General features: G+C 37.9%; 1 protein-coding gene and 1 pseudogene across 1 annotated transcript; one reads left to right on the top strand and one right to left on the bottom strand.

Moving 5' to 3' along the window:
- The first annotated feature begins 3302 nt into the window (after positions 1 to 3302).
- Positions 3303 to 8869, top strand: LOC147273411 (cellulose synthase-like protein D3). The gene is made up of 4 exons (XM_086257416.1): positions 3303 to 3825; positions 4266 to 5120; positions 5721 to 6528; positions 6890 to 8869. The coding sequence occupies exons 2-4, from the start codon at positions 4309 to 4311 to the stop codon at positions 8654 to 8656; spliced, it is 3387 nt and encodes a 1128-aa protein (XP_086113542.1). The 5' UTR covers positions 3303 to 3825; positions 4266 to 4308; the 3' UTR covers positions 8657 to 8869.
- Positions 8870 to 10632: 1763 nt separating this feature from the next.
- LOC147273410 (protein SUPPRESSOR OF GENE SILENCING 3 pseudogene) lies at positions 10633 to 12190 on the bottom strand (annotated as a pseudogene).

Below are 12190 nucleotides of genomic sequence, written 5' to 3'. Positions count from 1 at the left end.
AACTTCACAAAGTTGTTGCAAAAGACCCTATGCCGTTAACTCTGTCAATGTTTTCGTTAAAATAGTTGACATGGCACCTATATGCCATGAGTGAGACCCTTTTTTAGTTATGTAAGATCCATGTAGACAAGCAAAATTATAAAAAATTGACATGGATCTTATTATTTTTAGTTTAAAAATTATTTTTTTTGTCCACATGGATTTTACATAACTAAAAAAGGGTCTCACTCATGCCATATAGGTGTCACGTCAGCTATTTTAACGGAAAAATTGACAAAGTTAACGGCATAGGGTCTTTTGCAATAACTTTGTGAAGTTCAGGTGGCAAACTGAGAGGATTTAAGTTTCAGGGGGCAAAGTGAAAAAAAGTGTATCTTACAGGGGGCAATGATGTAAATAAGCCTAGCATTTTTTTAGTAAGAGGTGTTTTTAAAATTTATGAAAATTTCACCTAAGGGGAAGTTTGCTTTATATATTTAGATAAGAGGGTGCTTTTCTAATCCTACCTACCTCATTAATTTAAGGGTAAATAAGAAATTTTTTGTGGAATCTGTTTTGCATTGTAGCACGATGATCCAAGTCGTCTTTTTAATTAAGTTTTCATTCAATGATCATCCTGCAAGATAAATCGAAGACTATTTAACAATTTAATTAATTAGATGCTTATCATTTCAATTATTTACTAAAATTACTATATTAGTCTATTTATTCAATCACAATTAGATATTTTAAAATATAAAACCCTAGCCGCCATAAAAAAAAGCTTTATTCTCTCTCCACAACTCTCCCTTTCCCAGCCTAGTGTTCTAGGAGGGTGATGCCCTTGTGTATCTCACAGGCCCGCTCTTCCCCCAACCTCTCCTTTTTGTGGTTTTGGTATGACATACGAGATACTCCCATCCCTCTAAGCGGAAGCTTTTCCAACTTTTAATGTGAAAGTTTTTTCAGCCTCTAGTTTTAGCGGCTGTGAGCACTGGGTTGGACTATCGGCAGAGCGGCAGAAAATCAGCACGATGGAGTTGCGATGACAATATCAACAACGGAGGAAGGTTGTGGTTTTGCGCCTTCGATCTATTGCACTTGGTGGTCGTGGCTTCGCGCCCTTGATCTGCCACACAAAGTGTGGATGGCCACTGCCTGGTGGTGCTAGCTATGGTTTTTGTTTGTTTATTTTGTTTTGGTTTATGCTTGTATATTTCATCCACTGCTAGTTCTGGGGTTTTGTTTTACAGGTTTAGAGCTTTTATTCCTATTTCTGAAATTAAAAGTGGAGGTGCCTCGAACGGGAGGGGTATGTTCATGCGCTTCAATATCTCTATGTTCCATCATCAGAAATTAGTTCGGCATGAGATTGAGTTCACTTTGGATACGAATTTTGTTCGTATGTTCTGTTGCCTTTCCGTTCACAGGGTCAAGTTTATGATTTTGCATCTGATGGTCTTTGGCTGTTTCTAGATCTAGTTGTTGACAGTTTACTTGCATGCTTGGAATTCTTTATTTAGCTGTGTAGGTGTTGTTCCGAATTGGCTAGATGTTATAGTGGCGGAAGACCTTGTAATTATTGTTATGCTTCCTTATATCCCACATGCCTTCAACCTAAATTTCTAAAAAAAAAAAAGAATTAGATATTTGTTGTAATTATCTTTAGTTATGTGGATGTCCACAATATTTATTCAGTATTATCTCATGTATTTATCTAGAAGATAATTGTATTGATAATTACATATAGTTCAATCCTATGTTTTAAAACATGAGACTTTGGGAGCATAACCCTGGTCATCCTAGTGCCTATAAATAGAGACACGAAATTATCTTTTTTTTTTTTTTTTTAGAATTCTCCCTACTTCTCTCTTGTTCTTTGTATCTTCTCTCTTATTTTATAACAATATTTTAATAGTTTTTTATTTGTCTAATTTTTGCCTGCATAATTCTTAAATGGAGAGTTAAGGATATATATATATATATAGAGAAGAGTGCTCTAAAGCTAACTAGTTAGCAAGTTAATATGAAACTAACCATGTTTTTGGGATCACCACATAACTAATCTCATAATCCGAACCGTAAATTATTTAGGCCCTACTTCAAAGATCATTATTGCGAAAAATCGACTAAATCGAAAATTATTTAGTCATCTAATTGAGATCAAATAAATAGACGATCAATATTTTCGATAAAAACATATAAATAGTTGTTGTTATAATCAAATGGCTAAATGACTTTCGATTTTGGAGATTTTTTACAAGGATGGTCTTTGAAATAGGGCCTAAAAAATAAACGGTTCTGATTTTGAAATTACATTATATGATTGGCCCAATTGGGTGGTTAGTTTTGTATTAACTTACTAACCAGTTAGCTTTAGAACATTCTTGTATATATATATATATAATTTTGATTATCAAACTATAATGTATAGTGAGTCCCATAAAAAATTCTTTATTTATCTATAAATGAGAAATCTCTCGTTAACAGCTTCCTCTCTAAAATAAAAATAACATCACTTTGAGATTTAAAAATTAAAATCTTAAATTTAGAGTTCATTATAATTAAATAAAATTTAAAACGACAATCTTAATTTAAGCTTAATATCAATACTGATAAGATCAACAAAGGATCCCAAGGGAGGGCGGTATGAATAGGTCAAACAAGAATTTTTGGGAAAAGATCTTTTAGATCTCTTTCCTTTTTCTTTTATTTTTTTACAATTCTCTAAATATCCTAATTTTTTTACTATTACTCTAAAGTTCTCTTGGCTTGGATTAACTATTGAAGTACTCAGTCACTCCCATGTTATTGCCATTATCCTCTCCACAAGAAAGTTATGAATGTCAAATGTCCTTACCAAACTTGATGGACATGCACTTTAAGAACTTCAACACATATTTTTTTGTTGGGTTAATTGATATTGAGATTTCCTTATCTTTTCGTATGTTTGATATCAATCAACCTCTTACTTAATTTGTAGTTATTTGTGAAGTTCTGCAAATATATGTACCAATGTCCCTCTAACATGACATTAACTCATTTGACGTAACATTAATGATTACTCAAATACTTTGTGAAACATGAGTCTTGATTGAGTGTACATGTTTTGGCTAACTGGATTGAGTGTGCACTCAGCGTACAAATACAACTGTAAACAGCTTACAAATACAACTGGATTGACTGATATTATTAATAGCATGCATAATGTGTTGTTGTACTTTGAATCAATCCAATTGTATTTCTAACCCGCATGGGTCTATGGGAAATGGGAATGATATACATCCACACCACACCGCGTAGGAAGCTGCAAAGTAAAATTAAAGCGACCAAAACCCGACCCTCAAAATTCCCGAATTGTCCCCTATAAAACCCCGAAACGTCAACCATTCCCACAAGACAAGAGCTCCCAATTCCCCACCTAAGCCGGACCAGTGTGTCTCTGCTCGTTTCTCTGCAAGTAAAGTAAACCATTCATTCATTCATACCCAAGAAGGAAACAGACACCCTCATTATTCATTACTAAAAAAAACAAAGGCAAACTTCCCAAAAACCTTCAATGTCCAAAACCTGCCAATACCCACATGAGAAAATAATCATAAAGAGGTTTATTGGAGTGCTGGCGTTGGGTTTTGGGGCATAAGAACGATCGGGTATGTGTTGGAACTGTCAAAGGGTTTGGAAAAAAAAACAACAGGAGTGAGGTCGGACTTGGTCTTGCTTTGTCTTGTTTTCTTGGTTTAATTTGCTCTGGGAGGCGTTTTTGAAAGTTTCAGACAAAGCTTTGTCTTTGTCATTTTTTTCCAATTGTTTAACAATTTGGTGAACAGAGTTGGTGTTGAATAGGTACGCTTTTGACTAAAACTCTATATAGATCTCTGTGATTGGTTTATTTCGAAGTACAAGTTTGCATTTACTTTTAGAGTTATCTCTGTATTTCTTTATTTCTTTTAGAGAGAGTAGAAGAGTTTTGGAAAGACAGAGTGAGTGAGTTTCTGTTTCCCTCAGAGGGAGAGACTAACAAAGTTTTCGAGAAACAGTGAGATTCCATTGCATTTTTGTTGATTCTCTTTTACTTGAATTCTGGTTGTGTTCTATTTTTGACTCTCAGTGAAGAAAATCATTTTTCTAATCAATATAATTATTTGTTTTTTTCTTTTTTCATTAAAAGAGAGGGCTTGGTTTGTGTTTTGTATCAATCTATGATTATTTTTTTTAGTTATTTAAAATTTAATTCAGTTTCTGATAGAACATGTGGATCTTTTGGTTTTTGCTTTGAATTTCAGGGTGTTGTGCTAGATTGGATAGTGCTAAAGGTGATAAGCTAATATGGCATCTGATTCTCAATTCAATTTCTCAAGTGTATCCCCCAGGGTTCACCATATTAGCCAAACCAGCAATGACCTTGACAGTGAGATTGAGAGTGTTGAATTTGCTACCTACACTGTCCACATACCCCCTACACCTGACAACCAGCCCACGGGAATTTCCATGCAGCCATCGACTTCTCAGAGAGTTGAGGATCAATATGCATCGAGTTCATTATTTACAGGTGGTTATAATTGCGTTACACGAGCCCATTTGAAGGACAAAGTGATTGAGTCCGAAACTAGCCATCCCCAGATGACCGGGGCAAAAGGGTCGTACTGTGATGTGCCCGGTTGTGATGCAAAGGTTGTGACTGATGAGAGAGGATTGGATATAGTCCCTTGTGAATGCGATTACAAGATTTGTATGGATTGTTATAGGGATGCTTTAAGAACTGGTGAGGGTATATGTCCCGGCTGCAGGGAACCTTATAAGGAGCTGGACGTGACCGAGTATGCTGTGAATGATCAACATCCTCTGTCTCTTCCATCTACGGCCGGGATGTCAAAGATGCAGAGGAGGCTGTCATTGATGAAATCAAAATCGGCAAAGTCAACAGCATTAATGAGGAGTCAGACTAATGAGATTGATCATAACCAATGGTTGTTTGAGACAAAGGGGAGTTATGGATATGGAAATGCTATGTGGCCAAAGGATGCTGAGAATGGGAATCATGATGGGATTGGTGGTGATCCTAAAGTGTTTCAAGATAAGCCATGGAAGCCGCTTACGCGCAAATTGAATATCTCTGCTGCAATTCTCAGTCCATATAGGTAAACCTGTTTCCCCCACAGTTCCCTCTGTTCTTTTGATTTGTTAATTTCTTTCTGTTCTTTTTGTTGATAGTTTCAAAATGGTGATCATGGTTTTTACTTTTTGGTATAGATGCACAGCTTTGCTTTTAAGTTCCCTTTTGGGTGATTGAATTCAAGTAGTTTATAGACAATAATAAAAAATGACCTTAGATAAATTATTTTGAGTTTTCTAGTGGAACTGCCATTTGCACCAGGTTCTTTCTGTGCTTGGCTATTGCGTCAGTCATTGTTTGCTTCTACCTTGACTTTTGAATTTATGAATTATGTGTATTGTGGATAATCTAAGATCTGTATTATTTAGTAATTCTTAAATTCTGGAATTCATAACTACTCTCTAATATACTTGTTCACTAATTACAGGGCTCAGATTGCCCAAACATATTACATAGTGCTTCATTGTCATCAGCTTCAGAGATATTTTCACTTTCTTGTTCATTTGTGATGCTACAGAATTCATTGTGTATAAGTTAGTTAGAGCTCTTTTATATTATGGTCCTTAGTTAACTGTGAAATATAATTGTAAGCTTACATTTTTTTTTTGTGGATATATTCTTTCAGGCTCTTAGTATTTGCTCGAATGGTGGTTCTTGCATTATTTTTGCAATGGAGAATCAGAAACCCAAATGATGATGCAGTCTGGTTGTGGGCTATGTCAGTGGTTTGTGAAATATGGTTTGCCTTTTCTTGGCTACTTGATCAGCTTCCGAAGCTCTGCCCCATCAATCGCAGTGCTGATGTTGATGTTTTAAAGGAGAAGTTTGAAACACCGAATCCCAGCAATCCTACTGGAAAATCTGATCTTCCAGGAATAGATGTTTTCGTATCTACAGCTGATCCAGAGAAAGAACCCCCACTTGTCACTGCAAACACTATTCTATCAATTCTTGCAGCTGACTACCCTGTTGAGAAGCTCTCGTGTTATGTTTCTGATGATGGAGGTGCACTTTTGACCTTTGAGGCTATGGCAGAAGCTGCAAGTTTTTCCAACTTGTGGGTACCATTTTGTCGGAAGCATGATATTGAGCCAAGGAACCCAGAAGCTTACTTCAATCTAAAGAAAGATCCTTATAAGAATAAAGTTCGCTCAGATTTTGTCAGGGATCGGAGGCGGGTAAAGCGCGAATATGATGAATTTAAGGTTAGGATTAATGGCCTTCCTGATTCAATCCGGAGACGTTCTGATGCCTATAATGGTAGAGAGGAGATCAAGGCTATGAAACTTCGGAGACAGAGTGGAAATGATGAATTAGTGGAAAATGTAAAGATCCCAAAAGCTACATGGATGACTGATGGAACCCACTGGCCTGGTACTTGGACTGTTTCTGCGCCTGAGCAATCTAGGGGTGATCATGCCAGTATCATACAGGTATGAGCTCTATTGGTTTTGTAGAATTTCAGCAAGTGTATCTGCTACCCAAATGAAGATTGAGAACTAGTGTAGTCCAACTTTTCTCTTACATGCATCCACATTGAATTGCAACGTAAACCCATCCCTTTCTTTCCTGCTCTAACAAATGTTACATCCTTGATAAGCCCATGGAATTCCTCATCATATTTTTCTAACCACATAGGATTTAACCTTTGTGTTGTTTCTTTCGGGTCAGTTCCTTATATATTATATCACTACAGTTGCATAACACCACCTTAATGATAATGGGATGTAAACCTGCTTCTTTCTTTGTGAGTTTTTACGTGCTGATTAACATATTGATTTGTATCATATGTAGGTGATGTTGAAACCTCCTAGCGATGAGCCACTTCAAGGCACAACAGTGGATTCAAATTCCATGGATCTAAGTGAGGTTGATATTCGTCTTCCCATGCTTGTTTATGTTTCTCGTGAAAAGCGGCCTGGCTATGATCATAACAAGAAAGCTGGTGCCATGAACGCCCTGGTTCGTGCCTCAGCCGTCATGTCCAATGGCCCCTTCATTCTTAACCTGGACTGTGACCACTACATCTACTACTCCCAAGCATTGAGAGAAGGCATGTGCTTCATGATGGACCGTGGTGGTGAGCGCATTTGTTACGTCCAGTTTCCTCAGAGGTTTGAAGGAATTGACCCTTCTGACCGCTATGCCAACCACAACACTGTTTTCTTTGACGTCAACATGCGTGCTCTTGATGGCATTCAGGGTCCTGTATATGTAGGAACAGGATGCCTCTTTCGTCGGACTGCCCTTTATGGCTTTGATCCACCTTCCATGAAAGAACGTAATGGTTGCTGCGGTGGTTTCTTCTCCCATCCCAAGAAAACTTCTTCGGTTGCATCTGCCCCTGAGGTTTCCTCTCAAGACAGCCAATCAATTGGAGCGGGAGACACTGACGATGAGGAAATGAATCTTGCTCTTATTCCTAAAACGTTTGGAAACTCAAGCCTCCTTGTTGACTCAATCCGAGTAGCAGAATTCCAAGGTCGGCCCCTTGCTGATCATCCGTCCATGAAAAATGGACGCCCGCCAGGTGCTCTCACTCTTCCTCGGGATCTTCTAGATGCATCAACGGTTGCAGAGGCAATCAGTGTCATCTCTTGTTGGTATGAGGATAAGACCGAATGGGGCCAACGAGTTGGGTGGATTTATGGATCAGTGACAGAAGATGTGGTCACAGGCTATAGGATGCACAATCGCGGTTGGAGATCTATTTATTGCGTAACAAAGAGGGATGCCTTCCGTGGGACTGCCCCAATCAATCTCACTGATAGGCTTCACCAGGTTCTCCGGTGGGCTACTGGCTCTGTTGAGATCTTCTTTTCTCGTAACAATGCTCTTCTGGCCAGCTCCAGGATGAAATTTCTGCAAAGGATTGCTTACCTGAATGTTGGAATGTACCCTTTCACTTCCTTTTTCCTCATTGTCTACTGCTTCCTTCCTGCACTCTCACTCTTTACAGGTGAGTTCATAGTTCAGTCCCTCAACATAACCTTCCTGGTATACCTTTTGGGCATCACGGTGACCCTCATTCTTCTTGCTGTGCTTGAGATCAAGTGGTCTGGCATTGCACTAGAAGAGTGGTGGAGGAATGAGCAGTTTTGGTTGATTGGAGGCACAAGTGCCCATCTGGCTGCTGTACTCCAAGGTCTTCTAAAGGTCATAGCAGGGATTGAGATCTCATTCACTTTGACATCAAAATCTGGAGGTGATGATTTGAATGATGAGTTTGTTGATCTTTACATCTTCAAATGGACAGCTCTGATGGTACCTCCGATTACTATCATGATGACTAACTTGATTGCAATCGGTGTTGCTTTTTGTCGAACAATATATAGTACTTCACCAAACTGGAGCAGCTTGCTTGGAGGTACATTCTTCAGCTTTTGGGTCTTGGCTCATCTCTATCCCTTTGCAAAAGGGCTTATGGGAAGACGAGGGAGGACACCCACCATTGTATTTGTCTGGTCTGGTCTTATAGCAATCACCATATCTCTTCTTTGGGTGGCTATTAGTCCCCCGTCAGACAATAATGAAATTGGGGGCTCCTTCCAGTTTCCTTGATACATGTAGTCAAGACATCTAAAATTCAACTTGAAGCCAGCACCTGTAGGTAACCATATAGGGTCTCAAGTGACATGTAAATTTTCTAGCCATTTTTTTTTTTTTGACTCATTTGAATATGACGTTCAGATTTACATTGGTTCATAACTTCATATGATTATTTGTTCAGATTTAAATACATGGGATACGATTAGAGCTGAGTAATTCCACTTTTATGCCCCCTGTGGTTTTTATTATTATGTCTGTACAGTTTCTTTTGCAACTGAAAGGGATCATACAATGGAAAGGATTATGCTGCATCCTCTGGTTTCAAAAGGAAATAGGCTTTTGGATTTATCAAGTGCTTATTTTGGTTTGGTTATGCAATGAAAATGTATGTTCTCGCATATTGGATAAGTTTCTAGTTGTGAATGAATCCATAAATGATATTCCAGTCATTGACTCATTCTATGGTCAGAACTTATTTTGCTGGGTTTTGAGTAATAGAAATGATCCCTTGCGCTTAAGTGGTGACTGTCAAAATCTTTCGATGGCTCTATTGACATTGACGTTGATTATTACTGATAGACAAACCTTATTGATTGGTGCATAGAACATTTCATTAAGGAGGTGTTAAGGGAATGTATTACCCTAATCAAGTAATTTGGTTCAAAATGTTTATAATTTAATAAATCAGGCATTTTTAGATGTCCCTAATCAGTATATATAAGGTTTAAAGGTCATTCCTGTTGATGTTATGGGTATCTTCAACTGATTTGTGTCTCTCTTGTGTTGCTATTCCTTGGTGGTGTTTTGCTGGGTTAATGCTGTCTCTAATGAGTATCCATTAACTTGGACTTGTTGTTCTGATTAGTGTTTGGTTAAGCTTAGTTTGTTTTGCCTTGTTTAAGCTCCTTTAAGCGGTTTTGCAGCTTTTACTACTTTATTGTATTATTGCTGGACACATTTACGCATTGTTGTTATTGTATGAATAATTTTCGATCTCATTTCATTTTCTTTCTATATTTATCGAAGATTCATGGGGTCACTTGGACAAAGGTTGACACTCAGTTAATTTTTATCTGAAGGTTCGGTTAATTTTAGGTGTTTATATATTTAAGGGTTTTTTTTTTTTTTTTCATATTTAGTATCAAAATTTTGACCATTGTCTTAATGTGGTACCTAAACTTTTATTTGTCCCAATTGAGTACCTAAATTTTTATTTTGTGTCTAATATACCCATGTGAATTTCTGTTAAAATTGTTAACAGAAGTTAGGGATAATATGGTCACTTCAAAAAAATTATATTTTAATTATAATTTTTTTTTGTTTGTTTTGTTTTTTTTTTTTTATAATTTTAAAATATAAAGAAAATAATTAAAATATATTTTTTTTAGTGACTATATTGCCCCTAACTTTTGTTGACAATTTTAACAGAAATTCATTTTGATACCTATTAGACACAAAATAAAAGTTTAGGTACTAAATATGAAAAAAAAAAAAAAAACCCTATATTTAAAGGCTTTTATATTCAGATTGAACTCCTAATAAAATTAACTTCATACCTGAGACCTATATCTCTCTGGTAATGATTTGATCAACTTTAGACCCCCCCAAAAAAAAAAAAGCAAATTGGATAAACTATGTTACCGAGACAAACTGATAAAAGTAAACTTGTTTTTTAGAGAAAGTGAGCAAATTGAACAAAATCAGCATAACCCAACACTGCCCAATATTTTATGGATTGACATACCCATTTCCAATAACCTCATAACCTAGCACTGCCCATTATCTATTCTGGTTTTGCATACTTATTTTCCTTTATTCACCTTATAAATCCTTAACACCCAAGAAAAGAAAACACAAAAACAAAACAAAGCCACAGTGGCTCGAGTCCATGAAAATGATATTGCAGCCATTGACTCATTCTATAGTCAAACTTCATTTGGTTGAATTTATGTTATAAAAATGACACTTTGAGCTCAAATGGTGGCTGTCGAAATCTGGTGATGGCTCCATTCAAGTTGATGGATTGTTGACAGACCTTACAAAGAGGTCTTTGTAAAATTGTTCTTGCTCATCCATCTCTTCTTTGGTCTCTTTGTGCTGCACTTTGGTCCTCTGTCTCAAAATACGATTTTCCTCCTGTGTCCTGAAGAGCTTCTCACTAACAATACGAAGAAGCTCTTCAACATCTTTTTTAGTAGAAACCCTGTTCTTCATCCAAATAACCTGTTGGCTGTTCTCTTTCATCTTCCTCATTGGGTGCAGAACCATCTCCTGGTACAACCTCATTTCATATTTCAGCTTAGACTTATCTTCAGAATGTTGGTTGAACATATCCAAGTCTTGTTTCACTGCCATGTAACCGTAAAGCTGCCGAATACCACCTGGACGAAACAAGACAGGACTACGTTCCCAAGCATTTCTGCCTAATCCTTGCCCTGCAAAATGCTTGTGGAGCCGCTCAGCTTCAAAATAGCCCATTTCCGAGGCCTCAAACATCAAAATGCTCATCCCACAGTGTCCCTGAGGACCATATGAGTGTTTAGCCTTAAGAGCAGGATAAGAGCTGAAGTTGTAAAGAAGCTCCTCAGTTCCCATACCAATCCATTTGTCATTTTCATCTTTTTCAAGTATAGTGTTCATTATTACAACCACTGGCGGCCACACAATTTTGAGGTCCTTTTCCTCATCCTTAAAACTTACCCATTTACCGAATGTTACGCCTGCAGGTATAACGCTAGTTCCCCTAATCTGCAACTCTGCATCCAAAAGTTGTGCAAGCTCTCTGTGGAGCTTCACCCTCTTTGATCCTTTTGTTTCGGCATGCCTCATCAGGGGCTGCAGGCCTTGGTACCAGTCGATGGCACCAGGACCACCTTTGCATGCAGGACAGTGCCACGGCCTACCAGGATCATTAATCTTATCAGCACTTAGACCATCCAAAGTTTCAAAGAATTCCTTGAACCATCTGCTCTTCTTTCGAGTGCCATGGCTCTTTGCACTTGAATCCGACTCAAACTCATCATCACTTAATAGCTCATCGTCGTATTCATCAGTATCACTCACAGCATCAGAGTCCTCGTCGTCATCATCATCAGCAGCAGCAGTCACATCGTTGTCATTGTTACCAGCTCTAGATTTCCAATTCCATCCATGGTCCAGTGGAGGGTGAATCACATGTTGTGGGGCCACATTACTGTAAGACTGCTGCCTTAAATTTCCTCTTCCAGCTGGTTTCTGAGAGTTGGTAGTTTGTGATCCATCATTACCACTCCACAAATGTAGCTTCCGAACATCTTGGTGTGACCAACACTTAGAATTGGAATTTTGAGGACCCAATTGGATTTGTTTTGCAGCAGGAGCAGCACTGCTTCCAGCTCTGTTCTTGGATTTCCTGCCAATTACCTCCCACTCTCCATCGTCTGGTGGTGCGGAGCCGAGGCTAATTTGTGCTACATCATCACTCAACTTCTCAGCCTTAACCTTAGGGCTATTCACTTCACAGACTTGTTTTCCTTTGGAATTTCCACCGCCTCTTCTCCAACTCAT

The sequence above is a fragment of the Dryas octopetala genome, chromosome 9 (genome assembly GCF_963921425.1).
Source record: "Dryas octopetala chromosome 9, drDryOcto1.1, whole genome shotgun sequence".
NCBI lineage: Eukaryota > Viridiplantae > Streptophyta > Magnoliopsida > Rosales > Rosaceae > Dryas > Dryas octopetala.
This window is presented reverse-complemented; position numbering and strand designations above follow the sequence as displayed.